This window comes from Phyllobates terribilis, unplaced genomic scaffold (assembly GCF_046119375.1).
Source record: "Phyllobates terribilis strain yellow unplaced genomic scaffold, ASM4611937v1 Scaffold_4__5_contigs__length_816908805, whole genome shotgun sequence".
Classification (NCBI taxonomy): domain Eukaryota; kingdom Metazoa; phylum Chordata; class Amphibia; order Anura; family Dendrobatidae; genus Phyllobates; species Phyllobates terribilis.
In genome coordinates this window covers 815,658,271-815,682,960 of record NW_027362764.1, presented here as the reverse complement: position 1 = coordinate 815,682,960, position 24,690 = coordinate 815,658,271, and the positions used below count along the sequence as shown (strand labels likewise).

Genomic DNA, 24,690 nt, shown 5'->3' with positions numbered 1-24,690 from the left:
AGGAGGTTACCACGTCTAGCTCCTACTTTTCAGAAACCCGTCACTCCTTCTGTCTCTAACCAGGTACACCCTCCTGAGCCTATGCAGGTCGACCAGACCAAGATGGTCAAGACCTGTCAGGACTTACGTCGTGCCGAGGGGACCTGCTTCTACTGTGGCAGTAAGGAGCACCGGATCCGTGACTGCCCGGAGAGATCGGGAAACGCCTGTGTCTAGGTTCGCTCAGAGAGGTCCACCTAGACAAGAATAAATCCTCTCCATCCCTGCTGTTGTCAGTTTCAATCGTCTACGGGGAGAACCGTTATTTCGAACTAGCCCAACTGGACTCTGGAGCAGCCGGGAATCTTATTTCACAGTCCCTGGTAGAGAAATACCGCATCCCCACCAAACCTCTGGCTGTACCCTTGTCTGTTGCTGCCGTGGATGGGGGGCTCTTACCACGCCCCATCCAACTCATCACCGAATCCATTACTCTGCAGGTGGGAATGCTGCATTCTGAAAGTATCTCCTTCCATGTTCTGCCTGGACTCTCTCACGTCCTCTTGCTAGGCCTACCTTGGCTCCAGAGACATGCACCCGTTCTTGACTGGCAGACCGGAGAAGTCCTTCGCTGGGGACAGGGCTGCCATAAGACCTGTCTGGTTCCCGTTCATCCCATCCGTCCTTCTCCTACCCCAGCTAATCTACCTGGACTTCCGATTCCTTATTGGTCTTATGCTGATGTCTTTAATAAAAAGGAGGCAGAGACACTACCCCCTCATAGACCATACGACTGTCCTATCGACCTGTTACCTGGTACTTCTCCTCCCCGTGGGCGTATTTATCCATTATCCGCTGCTGAGACCCGGTCGATGTCCGAATATATTGAGGAAAATCTGGCCAGGGGATTCATTCGGAAATCTACCTCCCCGGCGGGAGCAGGCTTCTTTTTCGTCAAAAAGAAGGACGGCTCTCTCCGTCCCTGTATAGACTATAGAGGCCTTAACCAGATCACGGTGAAGAATAAGTACCCCCTTCCGCTCATTCCGGAGTTATTTGATCGTCTGAGGGGGGCTAGAATCTTCACCAAACTGGACCTCCGTGGGGCGTACAACCTGGTTCGTATCCGTCAGGGGGATGAATGGAAGACGGCATTCAACACCCGGGACGGCCACTATGAATATCTGGTAATGCCCTTTGGTCTCTGTAACGCTCCTGCCGTCTTTCAAGAGTTGGTCAATGACATCTTCCGGGACCTTCTCTACTCCTGCGTAGTGGTGTACCTGGACGACATCTTGGTCTTCTCTCCGGATCTCCAGACTAACCGGAGGGACGTTCGTCAGGTCCTGCTCAGGCTCAGGCAGAACCATCTCTACGCTAAATATGAGAAGTGCCTCTTTGAGCAGACCTCGCTTCCGTTTCTGGGCTACATTATCTCTCAGACCGGCCTACAAATGGATCCTGAGAAACTGTCTGCCATCGAGAAATGGCCCCGACCAGAGGGGTTGAAGGCTATTCAACGGTTCCTGGGCTTCGCCAACTATTACCGCCTCTTCATCCCGCACTTCTCTTCCCGGACTGCCCCAATTTCCGCACTCACCCATAAGGGTACTAATCCCAAAGAGTGGCCGCCCGAAGCAGAGGAGGCCTTTCTTTCCCTAAAACAGGCCTTCTCTTCCGCCCCGGTGCTGCATCGCCCGGACGGCAACAAGCAGTTCTTCCTGGAAGTTGCCGCCTCCTCCTCTGGAGCCGGAGCGGTACTTACTCAAAAATCATCTTCCGGGAGAATGGTAACTTGTGGCTTCTTCTCCAAACTCTTCTCCTCTTCTGAGCGCAACTATTCCATAGGAGACCAAGAGTTATTGGCCATCAAACTGGCGTTGGAGGAGTGGCGTTACCTACTCGAGGGGGCTCTTCATCCGGTAATAATTTACACTGGCCACAAGAACTTGGCTTACCTCCAGCATGCCCAGAGACTTAACCCGCGCCAAGCCCGGTGGTCCTTGTTTTTTGCTCGTTTTGATTTTGTTCTTCATTTTCGCCCGGCTGACAAAAACGTCAAAGCAGACGCCTTGTCCCGATCCTTTCTGGTGTCCGATCTCGAGGAAGAACCTAAACATATCATCGATCCCGCCAGAGTAATGCAGGTGGCTCCCGTGAGTCTAAATCGTCTCCCTCCCGGTAAGACGTTTGTTTCAGTACCTGATCGGGAGAAGATCCTACACTGGGGCCATTCGTCTAAACTAGCTGGCCACGCCGGTCAGAAAAAGACCCTCCAGCTTATTGCCCGGCACTATTGGTGGCCTACCCTGCACAAGGACATAATAGACTTTGTTTCTGCCTGTGTGTCCTGCGCTCGCAACAAAGTCCCGAGACATCTGCCAGCCGGACGCCTCCTTCCGCTTCCTGTACCTGCTGCCCCCTGGCAGCATATTGCTATGGACTTCATAACTGATCTCCCCGTCTCTGCCGGTTGTACGGTCATTTGGGTGGTCGCTGACCGCTTTTCCAAGATGGCTCACTTTATTCCCCTGCCAGGCCTTCCGTCTGCACCCGAGCTGGCTAAAGACTTTATCCGCCACATCTTCCGTCTTCCTGGCCTGCCCCTCCACATCGTGTCGGATCGTGGGGTACAGTTCACCTCACGTTTCTGGAGAGCCACTTGTAAACTGCTAGACGTCACCCTGGACTTCTCTTCCGCTTACCACCCACAGTCCAATGGTCAAGTGGAGCGGATCAATCAGAACCTGACCAGTTACCTCCGGCACTTCGTTAATGCCCACCATTCTGACTGGGTGTATCTCCTACCATGGGCCGAGTTCTCTTATAATAATCACGAGAGCGAATCCTCCTCCAAATCCCCGTTTTTTGTAGTCTTCGGTCAGCATCCTCGGATTCCTTTTCCTGTCTCCACCTCTGTGGACAACCCGGCTGCGGAATCTCTCGTTAGCAAATTTTCCTCCATATGGGAGAGTACCCGGTCCGCACTCCTTCTGTCATCCGAGCGTATGAAAAGACACGCTGACAAAAAACCCCTGGATCCTCCACAATTTCGTCCAGGAGATAAAGTCTGGCTCTCATCTAAATATGTTCGACTCAAGATACCTTCTTACAAGTTAGGGCCTCGGTTCATCGGTCCTCTGGAGGTCATCAGTCAGATCAACCCGGTGGCCTATAAATTAAAACTCCCGGCCAACTTACGGATCCCCAACTCCTTCCATGTATCTCTCCTCAAACCCGTGGTGCTTAACTCTTTTTCCAAGTCTACAGGTACGCCTCCTGCTCCGGTTTCTGCTGAGGACGAGTTTGAGGTAGAGAACATTCTTGCCACCAAAAGGGTAAGAGGAAAGACCTTTTTTCTGGTAGATTGGAAGGGGTTTGGTCCTGAGGAGAGAACGTGGGAGCCCCGGGAGAACATCCATGCCCCTCTCATCCTAGCTAAATTTCTATCTGGCCTAAAAAAGGGGGGGCCTAAAGGGGGGGGTACTGTAGCGCCGGCGTCCCTGCCCTCTGCTAGGCAGGGACACTGTTCCCCTCACCGCTCTGCTCCGAGCCCGGCGTCCCTCTCCCGCTCTGCTGGCAGCGCGCGCTCCTTCCCGGCCACTGTGCTTAGGGCGCGCGCGCGCGCCCTCCCTCCCTCTTAAAGGGGCCGCGCGCGCCGTCCTAAGGAGTCCCCGGCCAATGGCCGGAGGACTTTACCGTATATAAGGCACCTCCTCCAAAATGGAGGTGCCCGAGCAATGTTGTTTGTACCTGTGTCTCACCTGTGCTTCAGCCCTCAGGTCCCGTTGCCAGTTACCTGCCAGTTACCTGCCAGATTCCTGCCTGATTACTTGCTACCTGCCTGCTAGTCTGAGGTCCGACGGTCTGCCTTACTAATCCTGTCAGTCTGTCTATGGACCAGCTTGCCCGCTCACCTGGGAGCGCACATCTGCTATCTGCCTGCTAGCCTACCTGGAGGCTCCGCCGTCACGTGCTGTGACCACCCGCCTGTCCAGAGACTTCTGCCCGCTCACCTGGGAGCGCTCATCTGCTACCTGTCTGTTTGCCTACCCGGAGGCTCCGCCGTCACATGCTGTGACCACCCGTTCATCCAGAGACTCTCGCCTGCTCACCTGGGAGCTCACGTCTATCTTCAGCCGCCTCAGGTCGTACCAACCCTATACCTAGAGACTGCCCCGGTCACTTGCCGTGATCTCCAGCCCGTTCACTCAGAGACTGTCCCATTCACTCAGAGACTGTCCCGTTCACTCAGAGACTGTCCCGTTCACTCAGAGACTGTCCCGTTCACCTGCTGAGACTTCCAGCCCGTCTTCCCTGGTCGCCACCCGCTCCCTTACAAGGACCGCCTCCTTGTATAGTAGCTCTGAGGTTCCGCCTCCCAGACCCGTTACATAATGTCTCTATATAATAGATCCATCTGCGTGTAATGACTCTATATAATAGATCCCTCTGCGTGTAATGTCTCTATATAATAGATCCCTCTGCGTGTAATGACCCTATATAATAGATCCCTCTGTGTGTAATGACTCTATATAATAGATCGCTCTGCGTGTAATGACTCTATATAATAGATCGCTCTGCGTGTAATGATTGTATATAATAGATCCCTCTGTGTGTAATGACTCTATATAATAGATCCCTCTGTGTGTAATGACTCTATATAATAGATTCCTCTGTGTGTAATGACTCTATATAATAGATTCCTCTGTGTGTAATGACTCTATATAATAGATCCCTCTGTGTGTAGTGACTCTATATAATAGATCCCTCTGTGTGTAATGACTCTATATAATAGATCCCTCTGTGTGTAATGACTCTATATAATAGATCCCTCTGCGTGTAATGACTCTATATAATAGATCCCTCTGTGTGTAATGACTCTATATAATAGATTCCTCTGTGTGTAATGACTCTATATAATAGATCCCTCTGTGTGTAGTGACTCTATATAATAGATCCCTCTGTGTGTAATGACTCTATATAATAGAACTGTTCATAATAACAGGAATTTTGACCAGGGGTGCACAAACTTTTACATGCCACTATATTACTGCTGACAACCTGCCTGTGTATACAGCTGAAGCCAGCAGTTTCCATCCACTATGTATACAGACACATCTGCAGGTTCTTCTCAATATCTGACATGAGATCAGAATAAACCTTTCCCGTTTTAGGACAATTAGGATTTTACCATAATGTTTAATATTTGCCCAATACCAGAATAATGAGAGGAGAGAAGGTTTAAGGCCGTGTTTCACAGTTGGGATGGTGTTTTTAGGCTTCCAAGCTTCTCCCTTTTTCCTCCAAACGTGACGATGGTCATTATGCCCAAAAAGTTAAATTTTAGTTTCATCAGAGCACAGGACATGTCTCCAAAAATTAAGGTCTCTGTTCCTGTGTGCATTTGCAAACATTAATCTGGCTTTTTTATGTTTCTTTTGGAGTAATGGCTTCTTCCTGGCAGAGTGGCCTTTCAGCCCATGTTGATACAGTACTCGTTTCACTGTGGATAGTGACACAATCTTACCAGCTTCCTCCATCATCTTCACAAGGTCTTTTGCTTTTGTCCTTGGGTTTATATGCACATGTCAGACCAAAGCACGTTCATCTCAGGGACACAGAACCCGTCTCCTTCCTGAGCGTTATGATGGCTGGACATTCCCATCTTGTTTGTACTTGCGTATAATTGTTTGTGCAGATGAACGAGGCACCTTCAAATTGTACCCAAGGATGAGCCAGACTTGTGCAAGTCCACAATTCTCTTCCTGATATCTTGGCTGATTTCTTTAGACTTTCCCATGATGATACACAAAGAAGCAGTGTGTGTCAGGTGTGCATTAAAATACATCCACAGGGGTGTCTCTAATTAACACCGATGTTGCCAAAAATCAGAAGCTTCCAAACACCTGACCTCATCATATGGGCCGTCCAGAATTGTTTAAAGGCAAAGTAATCTTACTGTATGGAAACTTTTGACTTTGCAGTAAGTAATAAAAATGCCTTAAAACATTATCTCTCTGACATTATTTTGGCATTTGACAAATATTAAAAATGATGGTAAAATCCTAATTCACCTGAAACGGGAAAGGTTTATTCTGATTTCATCTCAGATATTGAGAAAAACATCCAGATGTGTCTTTATATATAGTGGATGGAAACTGCTGGTTTCAACTGTGTATGTGTGAGAGGTGGTCAGCCCCGCCCCCAGTGGTGACATCACTGATATGACATGAAATCGTATGAGACCACGCCCCTTATACTCCATCACCAGCTGATCAGTGGTTGTCAGCCCCGCCCCCTGGTGATGACATCACTGATGTAATGACATCACATTGGACATGAGGTTTCCCTTTATTCTTCAGGCGTCTTCCTATATGCAGTGACAGGTGCCTCCCCGGGGTCCTCACCTTCCGGCTCTGGGGGCTGCTGGGGGCGGAAGCGCTGGTGTACAGGCTCAGGCTGGAGTTGGAGTTACTCGGTGACAGCCCTTTAGTTTTGGCCTGGCTCCCCGTACGGCTTGGGGTGGATGAGGGCAACTCGGGGGTCAGATACTTCTCGTTGATCTTCAGGTTGGTTCTTCCTTTCACTGTAAGAACAGAAAAATTATGAGAGAAAACAGAGAAGTCAGAGCGGACAACCCCTGAGTGAGGAGTGCGGGGGGTGTGCTGGGAAACCGTGGTATTGCATCGTATAACATTCACCCCCCATTACTACAAATACCAGGGACTGTCTTTCCGCGGTCTCTGACATGTCCTCCCTCTGTCGGACACGGAATCCATCATATACTGGACTCCTCGTGTTTCCCTCCTCCACTATCCTTCCTTAACCCGATATTACCATCTCCATGTGTGGCTCTACCATTACTCCCCAGCAACATGCCCGCTGTCTAGGGGTCATGTGTGACTCGGATCTTTCCTTCCTGCCCCACATCCGATCACTCGCTCATGTCATCTGCACCTCAAAAACATCTCCAGAATCCCACTTTTCCATACTTTGACGCTGCAAAAACTCTTACTGTTGCTCTTTCCCAAAAGCACTACTGCATCTCTCTACTAATCGGTCTCCCTGTTCATAAACTCTCCTCTCTCCAATCCATCCTGAATCAGGCAGCCAGGATCATATTGCTGTCCAGCTGTTACACCGATGCATCCACCCAGTGCCAGTCATTGCACTGGTTACCCATCCGCTACAGAGTCCAATATTAACTTATCACTTTCACTTACAAAACGCTTGTGATAGAAAAAATTAAAAAGTCACTTGCCCCCCTCCCTCCTTTCCTCTGCCATTTGCTTTCTGACCTGACACTTAAGGCCCCGTCACACATAGCGACGCTGCAGCGATCCCGACAACGATATGACCTGTCAGGGATCGTTGCTGCGTCGCTATGTGGTCGCTGGTGAGCTGTCAAACAGGCAGGCTCACCAACGATCAGGGGAGCTGCGACATCGTGAAAAGAATCTTTCCACGATGTCCTGTTCCTGGTTACCAGCCTGCTGAAGCAGGAGCAGGCTGGTAACCATGGTAAACATCGGGTTACTAGGGGCACACGCGCACCTAGTAACCCGCTGTTTATCATGGTTACCACTCTGCTACGGTGAGCGGGAGGTTACCGCTCACTTTAGCAGGCTCGTAACCATGATAAACAGCGGGTTACTAAGTGCGCGTGTGCCCCTAGTAACCCGATGTTTATCATGGTTACCAGCCTGATCGCTGCTCCCGCTGGTCACACACAACGACCAAAAAAAGGTCCAGGACGTTCTGCAGCGATCAGCGACCTCACAGCAGGGGCCTGATCGCTGCAAAGTGTCACACATAGCGACATCGCTGGTGAGGTCGCTGTTGCGTCACCAAAACCGTGACACAGCAGCGATCTCGCTATGTGAGACAGGGGCTTTAGATGTAGGATTGTACAATAGAATACAAGTAGGAAATTGAATAGTCAACCAGCTTAATTGATATGCGAGAGCCGGCAGTCTAGTTAATTACACAGTTTAACATATGGGCCAAGTGATTGAAAGAGGATGTGTATTACATATAAACAAAGGGAACAGACTGAAAATGCTTTTTAAGGGTAAAAGAGAATATCTTACACGCTTCATAAATAGCTATTGTCCTTCACAGGTACACATTACTTTCATCCACACATATTTGCTGGACACTAAGGCACCAAAAGAAAAATAGAATATTGGAGTTTCTATAAACCCAATAGGGATGGGATGTACATTTCTATCGCCAGGGCAAGGTGGGGAAGAATATGCATATTTTTTCATAACTGTAACCCCTGCCTATGAGCCATAAATCCACAGTGGACAGATAACTGACAACAGCTATGCCATGCTTGGTCTCTAAGTAAAGATAAGATCCCGATAAAAAATATGGCATCAATCTCCCACTTCTGCAATCATCCAGAGAGGAGTTATCGCATAAGTTGGGGAATTCATAAAATCATGAAGCACTTAGACCAGCCCACAACCCTGCCCACATGAGGTCATCACAGGGGGAGTGTGTGGTGGGACTCAGGGGCTGATAAAAGATCCAACCGAATTATGATCTGGGTTAGTGTAGAGAGATACATATCATTTATGCAGGTACCCCATTCGCGAAACAGTCAATCGAAGTGCTCTCCTTTGGCTAAACTGAATTGTCTCTGCGATCGGTATAGTAAAGTCTTCTGTTAATCCCTTTTATTTTCTGTTTCTGTTTATGCTGTATTGTTTTGTCCCCTTTGTAAAATCTTTTGTATATTTTTCACTGCCTCCCTTTGGATTACATATTAAATTTAATAGTTTTGTTCCTTTTGTTCCGTAATTGCGCCTCACCTCAAAGCCATACACTACCTATTCCAGGCTTCCAGTCAGCCTGTATTTTAAAGCCCAACTGGTGGTGGCAGCGAGTAGTGTGGTGTTATTGTGGAGTTAGCAGTGATTGTCCATGCATTGGAATCCGGAGGTGCATATGCCATTCGCTCACTGTTAGTTTTCCAATAACTAATTAGTGGGAACAGCCTGCTCCGCCCTACATCTCCTCCTCATCTCTGTCTACCACCTACCCGTCCTCTCCACAGTGCTGCACCGCCCTACATCTTCTCCTCATCTCTGTCTACCACCTACCCGTCCTCTCCACAGTGCTGCACCACCCTACACCTCCTCCTCATCTCTGTCTACCACCTACCCGTCCTCTCCACAGTGCTGCACCGCCCTACATCTCCTCCTCATCTCTATCTACCACCTATCTGTCCTCTCCACAGTGCTGAACCGCCCTACATTTCCTCCTCATCTGTCTGTCACCTACCCGTCCTCTCCACAGTGCTGCACCGCCCTACATCTCCTCCTCATCTCTTTCTACCGGGTCATACATGTACATATGTAGTATGTCTGTCTATATGTAAAGACGTGTCTAAAGCCTACAATACGGGAGGATGTATGGGAGGGAAATGAGGAGGTCGAGTCCTTATGGGTGGAGATAGATGGGGCAAAAAACAATAATAAAATTATCATAGGAGTCTGTTATAAACCCCCAAATATAGCAGAAGCCACGGAAAGTCTATTAATGAGACAAATAGACGAAGTAGCAAAAAATAACCAGGTGATTATTATGGGGGACTTCAACTACCCCGATATAGACTGGGAAACCGAAAGCTGTAGATCTCAGAAAGGAAACAGGTTTCTGTCAATTATCAAAGACAATTATTTGTCACAACTTGTGCAGGAACCAACTAGAGGGACGGCCCTTTTAGACTTAATATTAACTAACAGGCCAGACAGAATAACTGAGGTGCAGGTCGGGGGGCACCTGGGAAATAGTGACCCCAACATTATACAATTCCACATGTGCTTCAGTAGGTGCCCAGCAAGGGAGTCACAAAAACACTGAACTTCAGCTAAGAGATGCCCTTCACCTTATAGACTGGGATAGTATCTTCAGTAATAGGAGCACGGATAGAACATGGGAAATGTTCAAAACAGTCCTACATAGTCACTGTAGAAGGTCCATACCTTATGGGAATAAAAGGGCTAGGAATAGGAGGAAGCCAATGTGGCTAAATAAGGACGTCAAGAGGGCAATGAAAAACAAAAAAAGGGCTTTCAGTAAACTTAAACAAGAAGGCAGCGAGGAAGCGCTAATATCTTATAGGGAAAAAAACAAAATCTGTAAGAAACAAATAAGAATAGCAAAAGAGGAGACAGAGAGACTAATTGCCAAGGAAAGTAAAACCAATCCCAAACTGTTCTTTAACTATATAAACAGTAAAAGGATTAAAGCTGATGGAGTTGGCCCATTGAAAAATAACCTGGGTAAAATCCTAGAGGGCGATCAGGGTAAAGCGAACCTACTCAATAGCTTCTTCTCCACTGTTCTCACAAAAGAAAACAATTTATCGGAGGAAATGCAGAGTGATAAAGTAAACCCTCCGCTAAATATCACCCACCTAACCCAGGAGGAAGTTCAGAAACGCCTAAATAATATCAAAATAGACAAGTCACCAGGCCCAGATGGCATACACCCCCGGGTACTAAAAGAATTAAGTAATGTGATAGACAGGCCGCTGTATCTTATATTCAAGCACTCTTTATGGACAGGGACTGTCCCACTAGACTGGCGCCAAGCAAATGTGGTACCAATATTCAAAAAGGGGTCTAAAAGTGACCCTGGGAACTATAGAGCAGTCAGCTTAACGTCTGTTGTGGGTAAATTGTTTGAAGGATTTCTTAGAGATGCTATTGTAGAATATCTTAATGATAATAACTGTCTAACTCCATATCAACATGGATTCATGAGGGATCGCTCCTGATGGCCTTCTACGAGGAGGTGAGCTCACAGCTGGACCGGGGAGAGTCAGTGGATGTTGTAGACCTTGACTTCTCCAAAGCGTTTGATACCGCGCCACACAAAAGGTTGGTATATAAAATGAGAATGCTTGGTCTGGGGGATAATGTGTGCAAGTGGGTAACTAGCTGGCTGAGTGATAGAAAGCAGAGGGTGGTTATCAATGGAGTAAGCTCAGGGGGTGTCAGGGTTACTAGCGGGGGGCCTCAAGGGTCTGTCTTGGGCCCTATATTATTTAATATATTTATTAATGATCTAGTGGAAGGGTTGCATAGTAATATAGCAATATTTGCAGATGATACTAAACTTTGTAAAGTAGTTAATACAGATGAGGATAGGGCACAGCTACAGGAGGATTTAGATAAATTGGGGAGTTGGGCCAAAAAATGGCAAATGGGGTTCAATGCCGATAAATGTAAGGTCATGCACATGGGAAAGAAAAACAGCAGTCACCCATACATATTAAATGGGAAACCGTTGGGGAAATCTGACATGGAGAAGGACCTGGGCGTCTTGGTTAATAGCAAATTAAATTGGAGTGCCCAGTGTCAGGCAGCAGCTGCGAAGGCAAATAGAGTCATGGCATGCATCAGAAGAGGAATAGGGGCATATGATGAGAACATTGTTCTTCCTCTGTATAAAGCGCTGGTAAGGCCGCACTTAGAATATTGTGCACAGTTCTGGGCTCCGGTGCTCAGGAAAGACATATTGGAGCTAGAGAGGGTACAAAGGAGGGCGACTAAGGTAATAAAGGGAATGGAGGGACTAGAATACCCAGAGAGGTTGTCAAAATTAGGCCTATTTACATTGGAAAAGAGAAGGCTTAGGGGAGACCTCATAAACATGTATAAATACATCAGGGGGCAGTACAGAGATCTCTCCCATGACCTGTTTATACCAAGGATGGTGACAAAGACGAGGGGGCACACTATGCGTCTGGAGGAAAGGAGGTTCCTGCACCAGCATAGAAGGGGATTCTTTACGGTCAGAGCCGTGAGACTCTGGAACTCTCTGGGAGAGGAAGTGGTGATGTCCAACTCACTTAATGAGTTCAAGAGAGGCCTGGACGCCTTTCTGGAGAACAATAAAATTACATCTTATGCTTAATTAATTAATCCAGGAATTTAATCTGACTGCAAGATTGGTGTCGGGAAGTGAATTTTTCCTCAATGATGTAAGTTGGCCTATACCGCATGGGTTTTTTTTGCCTTCCCCTGGATCAACGCTGCGGAATAGCTGCAGTGCACAAGAAATAGGCTGAACTGGATGGACGCTTGTCTTTTTTCGGCCTTATAAACTATGTAACTATGTAACTATATTCTGGCCGGTGACCGGGTCATACATGTGCATACACTGGCCGGTGACCGGGTCATACACGTACACATACTGGCCGGTGACCGGGTCATATATGTGCATACACTGGCCGGTGACCGGGTCATACATGTACATACACTGGCCGGTGACCGGGTCATACATGTACATATACTGGCCGGTGACCGGGTCATACATGTACATATACTGGCCGGTGACCGGGTCATACATGTACACATACTGGCCGGTGACCGGGTCATACATGTACATATACTGGCCGGTGACCGGGTCATACATGTACACATACTGGCCGGTGACCGGGTCATACATGTACATATACCAGCCGGTGACCGGGTCATGCAGTGTCACATGACCCCTATGTATAATGATGGCCGGACCGTACATGACGAGCTCTTGTTCCCTCCCGTCCCCCCGTCTCTTCATAGACTGTAGCTTGGAGCAGGACCCTCGCTCCTCCTGTGATGTCTGGTATTGTCCGCCCTTATGGTACAGCGTTGCGGTATATGCCAGCGATACAGAAATAACACTGTTGTTATAAAGCGGGGGTGACGCACCTCTGCACGGGTCATTCTTCACCAGGAATTCATCCAGTGCGATCCAGCCGCCTCCCACTCGCACCATGAGGGTACTGCGCAGGATCCGGACCATCCGCAGCTGCTGAGACTCTCCAAACTGAGAGAGACACAAACTGACAATCTGACACAGCGAGGAGAGGGCTGCAGACACGGGGTGACCCTACAGCGGGGGCTGCAGACACGGGGTGACCCTACAGCGGGGGCTGCAGACACGGGGTGACCCTACGGCGGGGGCTGCAGACACGGGGTGACCCTACGGCGGGGGCTGCAGACACGGGGTGACCCTACGGCGGGGGCTGCAGACACGGGGTGACCCTACGGCGGGGGCTGCAGACACGGGGTGACCCTACGGCGGGGGCTGCAGACACAGGGTGACCCTACGGCGGGGGCTGCAGACACGGGGTGACCCTACGGCGGGGGCTGCAGACACGGGGTGGCCCTATGGCAGGGGCTGCAGACACGGGGTGACCCTACGGCGGGGGCTGCAGACACGGGGTGACCCTACGGCGGGGGCTGCAGACACGGGGTGACCCTACAGCGGGGGATGCAGACACGGGGTGACCCTACGGCGGGGGCTGCAGACACGGGGTGACCCTACGGCGGGGGCTGCAGACACGGGGTGACCCTATGGCAGGGGGCTGCAGACACAGGGTGACCCTACAGCGGGGCTGCAGACACATGGTGACCCTACGGCGGGGGCTGCAGAGACAGGATGACCCTACGGCGGGGGCTGCAGACACTGAGGGAACAACACACTGACCACAACCATCAGCACATACAGGACACGCTAGATATGTCACACGGCATATTGGGGTCACAGATGTGGGGTGGCATGTCTGGGGATCAGGGGGACACGTCTGGGGGTCGAGGTCACAGGTATGGGGTGACATCTGGGGATTGGAGTCACAGGTCTGGGGTGACACGTCTGGGGATTGGGGTCACAGGTGGGGGGTGACACGTCTGACGCGACATGCACGGGGGCGTCTCTCTAGTGAAAACGCGGGAGCAGAAGCGTGGGGGAAAAGAACAAAGGTCTGCGGGGAACGGAGAGAAAAACCAGAATGAAAATCAGCCGGAGAAGATTGCAGAGAGAAGGATGAGTGGCGGGAGGATGGAGGATCCGCGCAGATCAGTGTCAGGAGGGCCCCGGAAAGCACCAGGGCGAGTGCGGGCATTACAGCTCGGTTTAGGGTAACCCACGTCACGGCTGCTCGGACACACAGGTACTGACGGGATCTGCCCACAATAAACCCCTATGACTCCTCATGTCATTGCGGAGCAGTAACGCTGTGGATGTCGGGTGAAGATGAGGGGTATCGGGGTGAATCGCAGCCACACGTGGCGGGGGCTTCGGCACTCACCCGGTATCGGTTAGCGCTGATCTGCTCCACCTGGAATCGCTTTGCGCAGTTGCACTGAGCCACCTGTCTATTGACCTGGAGAAGGAGCAGATCCACGTTACAGGGGCCGGCGGGCGGCTGATCGGGGGTCAGGCGGGGAAGAGCTGCTTCTAACCTCATCCTGGATCCGGTCGGCATCTGCGATTCTCCTTAGAGGGTCTCTGCTGGGGTGCAGGGCACTGACAAACTCATAATAGTCAATGAAGCCATCTCCATTAATGTCAAAGATGTTCGCAACAGCCGTCATCTCCAGCGAGTTTGTGGGGAATCCTGTGAGGAGACAGACACGTCAGAGAACTGGGATAATAAGTCAGAGAACTGGGATAATGAGTCAGAGAACTGGGATAATGAGTCAGAGAACTGGGATAACGAGTCAGAGAACTGGGATTACGAGTGAGAGAACTGGGATTACGAGTGAGAGAACTGGGATTACGAGTCAGAGAACTGGGATAACGAGTCGGAGAACTGGGATAACAAGTCAGAGAACTGGGATAACGAGTCAGAGAACTGGGATAACGAGTCAGAGAACTGGGATAACGAGTCGGAGAACTGGGATAACGAGACGGAGAACTGGGATAACGAGTCGGAGAACTGGGATAACGAGTCGGAGAACTGGGATAACGAGTCGGAGAACTGGGATAAGGAGTCGGAGAACTGGGATAACGAGTCAGAGAACTGGGATAAGGAGTCGGAGAACTGGGATAACGAGTCAGAGAACTGGGATAACGAGTCAGAGAACTGGGATAACGAGTCAGAGAACTGGGATAACGAGTCAGAGAACTGGGATAACGAGTGAGAGAACTGGGATAACGAGTCAGAGAACTGGGATAAGGAGTCGGAGAACTGGGATAACGAGTGAGAGAACTGGGATTACGAGTCAGAGAACTGGGATAACGAGTCAGAGAACTGGGATGAGTTGGAGAACTGGGATAATAAGTCAGAGAACTGGGATAATGAGTCAGAGAACTGGGATAATGAGTCAGAGAACTGGGATAACGAGTCAGAGAACTGGGATAACGAGACGGAGAACTGGGATAACGAGTCGGAGAACTGGGATAACGAGTCGGAGAACTGGGATAACGAGTCGGAGAACTGGGATAACGAGTCGGAGAACTGGGATAACGAGTCGGAGAACTGGGATAACGAGTCGGAGAACTGGGATAACGTGACGGAGAACTGGGATAACGTGACGGAGAACTGGGATAACGAGTCGGAGAACTGGGATAACGAGTCGGAGAACTGGGATAACGAGTCGGAGAACTGGGATAACGAGTCGGAGAATTGGGATAACGAGTCAGAGAATTGGGATAACGAGTCGGAGAACTGGGATAACGAGTCGGAGAACTGGGATAAGGAGTCGGAGAACTGGGATAACGAGACGGAGAACTGGGATAACGAGTCGGAGAACTGGGATAACGAGTCGGAGAACTGGGATAACGAGTCGGAGAACTGGGATAACGAGTCGGAGAACTGGGATAACGAGTCGGAGAGCTGGGATAACGAGTCAGAGAACTGGGATAACGAGTCAGAGAACTGGGATAACGAGTCAGAGAATTGGGATAATGAGTTAGCACTCTAAGCCTATGTTCACATGTGCAGTAATGATCCATTAGAACGGATGCAGCAGAAATCTCAATGTTTTTCTCAATATCTGACATGGAATCAGAATAAACCTTTCCAGTTTTAGGACAATTAGGATTTTACCATAATGTTTAATATTTCCCAAATACCAGAATAATGAGAGGAGAGAAGGTTTAAGGCATTTTTATTATTTACTGCAAAGTCAGAAGTTTCCATACAGTAAGATTACTTTGCCTTTAAACAATTCTGGACGGCCCATATGATGAGGTCATGTGTTTGGAAGCTTCTGATAGATTTTTTGGCAACATCTGAGTTAATTAGAGACACACCTGTGGATGTATTTTAATGCACACCTGAAACACACTGCTTCTTTGTGTAGCATCATGGGAAAGTCTAAAGAAATCAGCCAAGATATCAGGAAGAGAATTGAGGACTTGCACAAGTCTGGCTCATCCTTGGGTACAATTTGATGGTGCCTCGTTCATCTGTACAAACAATTATACGCAAGTACAAACAAGATGGGAATGTCCAGCCATCATACCGCTCAGGAAGGAGACGGGTTCTGTGTCCCAGAGATAAACGTGCTTTGGTCCAACATGTGGATATCAACCCAAGGACAAAAGCAAAAGACCTTGTGAAGATGATGGCGGAAGCTGGTAAAATTGTGTCAATATCCACAGTGAAACTAGTACTGTATCAACATGGGCTGAAAGGCCACTCTGCCAGGAAGAAGCCATTACTCAAAAAGAAACATAAGAACACCATCCCAACTGTGAAACACGGGGGTGGCTGCATCATGTTGTGGGGTTGTTTTGCTGCAGGAGGGACTGGTGCACTTCACAAAATAGACACCATCATGAGAAAAGAAGATTATGTGGTAATACTGAAGCAACATCTCAAGACATCAGGGCGGAAATGGGACTTCCAAATGGACAATGACCCTAAGCATACTGCCAAAATAGTAACAACGTGGCTTAAGGATAACAAAGTGAATGTTTTGAAGTCATCACAAAGCCCTGATCTCAATCCTATTGAGAATGTATGGGCAAAGCTGAAAAGGCTGCGAGCACCAAGCAAAGCGACCTCCAAACCTGGATCAGTGACACCAGTGTCAGGAGGAATCGGCCCAAATTCCACCATCTATAGTGAGAAGCTTCTGGAAGGAGACCCCAAACGTCTGACCCAAGTCATTCAGTGTAAGGGCAATGGCACCAAATACTAATGAGATGGACGGAAACTTCTGACTCTGCAGTAAGTAATAAAAATGCCTTAAACCTTCTCTCTCTCATTATTCTGGTATTGGGCAAATATTAAACATTATGGTAAAATCCTAATTGTCCTAAAACGGGAAAGGTTTATTCTGATCTCATGTCAGATATTGAGAAGAACCTGCAGATGTGTCTGTATATATAGTGGATGGAAACTGCTGGCTTCAGCTGTAATTAGTCTTCATTCTGAGATAATAAATCGGGGCTCCGAGATAATAAGTAAGAGCTCTGGAATAATAAGTCAGCGCTTTGAGATAACCAATAGATTTTACAAATAAATACAGTACACCCCACCAGATGAGTCTGCCTCCCCAGAGCCCCCGAGGGCAGGTTCGGCCCGTGTCTGTGGGACACTCACTGGAGGATAGAACACTTTCCATGAACTCCCGCTGACTGATCCTCCCATCCTGATCCCGGTCGATTCCTCTGAAGACGTCCAGGATGCGGGATTTCATCTGCCCGATCCACTGCATGTATCGCTTCCGCCAGACGGCAAAGTCAAAATGTGCAAATTCCTGCAACTGTGACAGAAACATCTCAGGATGAGCCGGACGTCCTGAACCCTCCTCGGATCCACAGGAATCAGGAAACCACAGACCTCGTGCAGCCTCTGAAGAGCGCTCTGAAGACGACACTGACGGTCCAAGGCCAGGAACCACAGCTGCTGCCAGCGGTTCAGGAGCTGCGCCATGTGCGGGGTCCGTGGTGCCAGGTCCTGAAGGGGAATAGAGGGGCCAGACTGGGGCGACTTTTCGGAGTTTTGTCTTTCTGAAACAACAAACAGTGATAACATCTGAGTTTAGAAGGAAAATCACAGAGGACTGGGAGAAGGTGGACACTATATCAGGAAGGGTCAGATACAGACCAGGAGACACTGGGGGCTGGGAGACGGCGGACACTATACCGGGAAGGGCCGGATACCGACCAGGAGACACGGGGGAAGTGGGAGAAGGTGGACACTATATCAGGAAGGGTCAGATACAGACCAGGAGACACTGGGGGCTGGGAGACGGCGGACACTATACCGGGAAGGGCCGGATACCGACCAGGAGACACGGGGGAAGTGGGAGAAGGCGGACACTATATCAGGAAGGGTCAGATACAGACCAGGAGACACTGGGGGCTGGGAGACGGCGGACACTATACCGGGAAGGGCCGGATACCGACCAGGAGACACGGGGGAAGTGGGAGAAGGTGGACACTATATCAGGAAGGGTCAGATACAGACCAGGAGACACTGGGGACTGGGAGAAGGTGGAAACTATATCACGAAGGGTCAGATACCGACCAGGAGACACTGGGGGCTGAAAGAAGGCGGACACTATACCGGGAAGGGCCGGATCCCGACCAGGAGACACTGGGGGCCGGGAGAAGGTGGACACTATATCAGGAAGGGCCGGATACCGACCAGGAGACACTGGGGGCCGGGAGAAGGTAGACACTATATCAGGAAGGGCCGGATACCAACCAGGAGACACTGGGGGCCGGGAGAAGGTGGACACTATATCGGGAAGGGTCAGATACCGACCAGGAGACACTGGGGACCAGGAGATGGACACTATATTGGGAAGGGCCGGATACTGAACGGGAGACACTGGGGACCGGGAGAAGGCGGACACTATATTAGGAAGAGCCAGATACCGACCAGGAGACACTGGGTACCGGGAGAAGGCGGACATTCGTATTGGAAGACACTGGGATACACTCACTTGCGACTGGGAGGAGGACATTGGGCGATGCTAGGGACCGGGAGAAGGCAGACACTGGGTATTGGGAGAGGCCAGATACCGAGAGATGCCAGGGACCGGGAGAAGGAAGACACTGGGTATATGGAGAGGTCAGATACCGGGAGATGACTGGGACCGGGAGAAGGAGGATACTGGGTATTGGGAAAGATCAAATACTGAGAGAAGGAGGGCACAGAGTATTGGTAGAGGCCAGATACCGGGAGATGCCGGGGACCGGCAGAAGGAGGACACTGGGTGTTGGGAGAGGCCATATACCAGAAGATGTCGGGGACCGGGAGAAGGAAGACACTGGATATAGGGAGAGGCCAGATACCCGGAGATGCCGGGGACCGAGAGAATGGGAGAAGGAGGACACTGGGTATTGGGAGGGGCCAGATACCGGGATAAGGAGGACACTGGGTATTGGGAGAGGCTCGTTACCAGGAGATGCCTGGGACTGGGAGAAGGAGGACACTGGGTGTTGGGAGAGGCCAGATACCAGAAGATGTCGGGGACCGGGAGAAGGAAGACACTAGGTATAGGGGGAGGACAGATACCTGGAGATGCCGGGGACCGGGAGAAGGAGGACACTGGGTGTTGGGAGAGGCCATATACCAGAAGATGTCGGGGACCGGGAGAAGGAGGACACTGGGTGTTGGGAGAGGCCAGATATCAGAAGATGTCAGGGACCGGCAGAAGGAAGACACTGGGTATAGGGAGAGACCAGATACCGGGAGATGCCGGGGACCGGGAGAAGGAGGACACTGGGTATAGGGAGAGGCGAGATACCGGGAGATGTCGGGGACCGGGAGAAGGAAGACACTGGGTATAGAGAGAGGCCAGATACCAGGAGATGCCAGGGACCGGGAGAAGGAGGACACTGGGTATTGGGAGGGGCCAGATACCGGGATAAGGAGGACACTGGGTATTGGGAGAGGCTCGTTACCAGGAGATGCCTGGGACCGGGAGAGAAGGAAGACACTGGATATTGGGAGAGGCCAGATACAGGGAGAGGTCTGGGTCCGGGAGAGAAAGAGGACACTGGGTATTGGAGAGGCCAGATAACAGGAGATACCAGGGAACGGAAGAAGGAGGACACTGGGTATTGCGAGAGGACAAATGCCGGGAGATGTCGGGCGACCGGGAGAAGGAGGACACTGGGTATTTGGAAAGATCAGATACAGAGAGAAGGAGGGCACAGAGTATTGGGAGAGGCCAGATACCAGAAGATGTCGAGGACCGGGAGAAGGAAGACACTAGGTATAGGGAGAGGACAGATACCGGGAGATGCCGGGGACCGGAAGAAGGAGGACACTGGGTGTTGGGAGAGGCCATATACAAAAAGATGTCGGGGACCGGGAGAAGGAAGACACTGGGTATAGGGAGAGGCCAGATATTGGGAGATGCCGGGGACCGGGAGAAGGAGGACACTGGGTATTGGGAGGGGCCAGATACCGGGATAAGGAGGACACTGGGTATTGGGAGAGGCCCGTTACCAGGAGATGCCTGGGACCGGGAGAGAAGGAAGACACTGGGTATTGGGAGAGGCCATATACAGGGAGAGAAAGAGGACACTGGGTATTGGAGAGGCCAGATAACAGGAGATACCAGGGACCGGAAGAAGGAGGACACTGGGTATTGCGAGAGGACAAATGCCGGGAGATGTCGGGGACCGGGAGAAGAAGGACACTGGATATTGGGAAAGATCAGATAGAGAGAGAAGGAGGGCACAGAGTATTGGGAGAGGCCAGATACCGGGAGATGTCGTGGACGAGGAGAAGGAACACACTGGGTATTGGGAAAGGTCAGATACCAGGAGATGTCAAGGACCAGGAGAAAGAGGACACTGGATATTGGGAGAGGCCAGATTCTGGAGATGTCGGGGACCAGGAGAAGGAGGACATTGGGTGTCGCAGGAGGCCAGATACCGGGAGAAGGAAGTCACTGGGTATTGGGAGAGGCCAGATACCAGGAGATGCCAGGGACCGGGAGAAGGAGGACACTGCGTATTGGGAGAGGCCAGATACCAGGAGATGCCAGGGACCAGGAGAAGGAGGACACTGGGTATTGGGAGAGGCCAGATACCAGGAGATGCCAGGGACCGGGAGAAGGAGGACACTGGGTATTGGGAGAGGCCAGATACCAGGAGATGCCAGGTACCGGGATATGATGGGCACTACCAGTATATGCTGCGTTTATTATATGGTTGTGCAGGGGCTCAGGTGACAGACTCTAATTTGGTGCCAGTAGGGGTGGGCCGCTTACTCACTTGCTGATGACTTCCGAGAGGTGGTAGCTCTCAGATCTATGGCTTTACGCTTACAGCTCTTGGTGACTTTCTCCACCTCTGGCTCTTTCCGGTTCAGTTCATCCATAAACACCTGAAAAGACCAATCACAGATGACGTGGCAGAGGCACCGGGAAGTAAAAGAGGAGGATACGCGGCTGCCAGGCTCCACTTATCGCCTCTTCCCATGCTGATCCCCCAAAACAGATGTCGGGTGCAGCAGGCGTCATGTGTTCTATGGCACAGAGAGGGACCACCACATTTACTGATAGAGCGATGGAAGAGGAGCCGTACCGAGTGCTGCGCTATGAGCTCCTGCACGGCCGACATCTCTTCGGTGAGAGGCTCCTGATCCCGTAAACTTAGAGCTTCCTCTGCCGCGGTGATCCAGTCCATCAGTCGGGCGACTTCCTCCCGCTCAGCGGCCACAGACTGGATTTGAGCCTGAATTCGCTCCCCTTGCTGCCGAGCCCAGGACGTCACCTGCAGACACCGAGCGCACGTGTCACTGATGGTCATTACCAGCTGACAGCAGTACCCGTAGTCATAGAACTACCCTGCCCCCGCCGGTCCAGCACATTACATCGCCCCCGCGGATCCCTGCCGGTCCTGGACATTACATCGCCCCTGCAGATACCTGCCGGTCCTGCACATTACACCGCCCCCGTGGATCCCTGCCCGTCCTGCACATTACACCGCCTCCGCGGATCCCTGCTCGTCCTGCACATTACATCGCCCCATCCCCCGTAGGTCCCTGCCCGTCCTGAACATCACATCGCACCCCCGCGGGTCCCTGCCCGTCCTGCAAATTACATCGCCCCCGCGGGTCCCTGCTCGTCCTGCACATTACATCGCCCCCGCGGATCCCTGCCCGTCCTGCACATTACATCGCCCCCGCGGATCCCTGCCCGTCCTGCACATTACATCGCCCCCGTGGATCCCTGCTCGTCCTGCACATTACATCGCCCCCGCGGGTCCCTGCCGGTCCTGCACATTACACCACCCCCGCGGATCCCTGCCCGTCCTGCACATTACATCGCCCCCGCGGATCCCTGCTCGTCCTGCACATTACATCGCCCCCGCGGGTCCCTGCCCGTCCTGCACATTACATCGCCCAAGCGGATCCCTGCTCGTCCTTCACATTACATCGCCCCCGCGGGTCCCTGCCGGTCCTGCACATTACATCGCCCCCGCGGGTCCCTGCTCGTCTTGCAAATTACATCGCCCCCGCGGGTCCCTGCTCGTCCTGCATATTACATCGCCCCCGCGGGTCCCTGCCCTTCCTGCACATTACACCGCCCCCGCGGGTCCCTGCCCGTCCTGCACATTACATCGCCCCCGAGGGTCCCTGCCCGTCCTGCACAATACATCGCCCCCGCGGGTCCCTGCCCGTCCTGCACATTATATTGCCCCCGCGGGTCCCTGCCCATCCTGCACATTACATCGCCCTCGCGGGTCCCTGCCCGTCCTGCACATTACACCGCCCCCGCGGATCCCTGCTCGTCCTGCACATTACATCGCCCCCGCGGGTCACAGCCCGTCCTGCACATTACATCGCCCTCGCGGGTCCCTGCCCGTCCTGCACATTACACCGCCCCCGCGGGTCCTTGCCCGTCCAGCACATTACATCGCCCCCACGGGTCCTTGCCCGTCCGGCACATTACATCTCACCCGCGGGTCCCTGCCCGTCCTGCACATTACACCGCCCCCGCGGGTCCCTGCTCGTCCTGCACATTACACCACCCCCGAGGATCCCTGCTCGTCCTGCACATTACACCACCCCCGAGGATCCCTGCTCGCACTGCACATTACACCGCCCCCGCGGGTCACTGCCCGCCCAGCACATTACATCGTCCCCTCGAGTCCCTGCTCATCCTGCACATTACACCGCCCCCGCGGGTCACTGCCCGCCCAGCACATTACATCGTCCCCTCGAGTCCCTGCTCATCCTGCACATTACACCGCCCCCGCGGGTCACTGCCCGTCCAGCACATTACATCGCCCCCGCGAGTCCCTGCTCATTCTGCACATTACACCTCCCCCCGAGGATCCCTGCTCGTCCTGCACATTACATCGCCCCTGCGGGTCCCTGCCCGTCCTGCACATTACATCGCCCCTGCGGGTCCCTGCCCGTCCTGCACATTACATCGCCCCCGCGGATCCCTGCCCGCCCTGCACATTACATCGCCCCCGCGGGTCACTGCCCGTCCTGCACATTACATCGCCCCCGCGGGTCACTGCCCGTCCTGCACATTACATCGCCCCCGCGGGTCACTGCCCGTCCTGGACATTACATCGCCCCCGTGGATCCCTGCTCATCCTGCACATTACATCGCCCCCGCGGGTCCCTGCCCGTCCTGCACATTACATCACCCCCGCGGGTCCCTGCCCGTCCTGCACATTACATCGCCCCTGCGGGTCCCTGCTCGTCCTGCACATTACATCGCCCCCACGGGTCCCTGCCCGTCCTGCACATTACATCGCCCCCGCGGGTCACTGCCCGTCCTGCACATTACATCGCCCCTGCGGGTCCCTGCCCGTCCTGCACATTACATCGCCCCCGCGGATCCCTGCCCGCCCTGCACATTACATCGCCCCCGCGGATCCCTGCCCGCCCTGCACATTACATCGCCCCCGTGGATCCCTGCCCGCCCTGCACATTACATCGCCCCCGCGGGTCCCTGCCCGTCCTGCACATTACACCGCCGGCCTGCACTCACCTCCTGGTAGCGGGTCTTGCTGATGTTCAGCCAGGACTTAATGGTGATGATGGAGTCGGGGTGACAGGCGGACAGGATCTCCTGCCCCAAGGACACAATGCACTCCAGCGCCATCTGCTGACACTGCAGGATGTTCATCAGCTCCTGGACACGAGGGCAAAGTTATATATGGTCACACAGGGGCCGCACATCACAAGGGGTCCCCGCCTGCGGGCACCCACCTGCTGCTGTGTCTGACACTCCTGCAGCGCCGGCTCCTCCTCAGGAATCACCCCGCACTTCAGGGTCCGCTCAGACTCATTCAGACCCTCCAGGAAAGAACTCACCAGAGAGTGGAACTCCTGCGCCTGTGCGAGGGAAACCCCAAATGTCAGTGTGATAATCCTGACAACCCGCCTATATAGTGTGTGAGAGGTTGTCAGCCCCCCATTATTACTGACAACCAGCCTATATATCATGTGAGAGGTTGTCAGCCCCCCATTATTACTGACAACCAGCCTGTATATCATGTGAGAGGTTGTCAGCCCCCCATTATTACTGACAACCAGCCTGTATATCATGTGAGAGGTTGTCAGCCCCCCCATTATTACTGACAACCAGCCTGTATATCATGTGAGAGGTTGTCAGCCCCCCATTATTACTGACAACCAGCCTGTATATCATGTGAGAGGTTGTCAGCCCCCCCATTATTACTGACAACCAGCCTGTATATCATGTGAGAGGTTGTCAGCCCCCCATTATTACTGACAACCAGCCTGTATATCATGTGAGAGGTTGTCAGCCCCCCATTATTACTGACAACCCGCCGATATAGTGTGTGAGAGGTTGTCAGCCCCCCATTATTACTGACCACCCGCCTATATAGTGTGTGAGAGGTTGTCAGCCCCCCATTATTACTGACAACCAGCCTGTATATCATGTGAGAGGTTGTCAGCCCCCCCATTATTACTGACAACCAGCCTGTATATCATGTGAGAGGTTGTCAGCCCCC

The 24,690-nt window shown here is 52.0% G+C and overlaps 1 protein-coding gene across 5 annotated transcripts in view; it reads right to left on the bottom strand.

The window, feature by feature from the left end:
• LOC141266152 (microtubule-actin cross-linking factor 1, isoforms 6/7-like) overlaps positions 1-24,690 on the bottom strand; it is a 368,828-nt gene that overhangs the window by 88,498 nt on the left and 255,640 nt on the right. For 3 of the 5 annotated variants that reach the window (XR_012320208.1, XM_073680138.1, XM_073680140.1), the window contains exons 28-37: positions 23,921-24,046; positions 23,700-23,843; positions 21,274-21,462; positions 20,962-21,073; positions 17,564-17,733; positions 17,324-17,486; positions 14,232-14,386; positions 14,078-14,152; positions 12,696-12,813; positions 6,390-6,568 (exon numbers count right to left, since the gene is read on the bottom strand). Coding sequence is in view for 3 of the 5 variants with exons in the window: in XM_073680138.1 (XP_073536239.1) it covers positions 6,390-6,568; positions 12,696-12,813; positions 14,078-14,152; positions 14,232-14,386; positions 17,324-17,486; positions 17,564-17,733; positions 20,962-21,073; positions 21,274-21,462; positions 23,700-23,843; positions 23,921-24,046 (1,431 nt within the window). In the remaining 2 variants the exon portion in view is untranslated. Of the gene's footprint in view, positions 1-6,389; positions 6,569-12,695; positions 12,814-13,268; positions 13,751-14,077; positions 14,153-14,231; positions 14,387-17,323; positions 17,487-17,563; positions 17,734-20,961; positions 21,074-21,273; positions 21,463-23,699; positions 23,844-23,920; positions 24,047-24,690 lie in introns of those variants that run through there. The other 2 variants (XM_073680139.1, XR_012320209.1) reach the window with 2 other exon arrangements.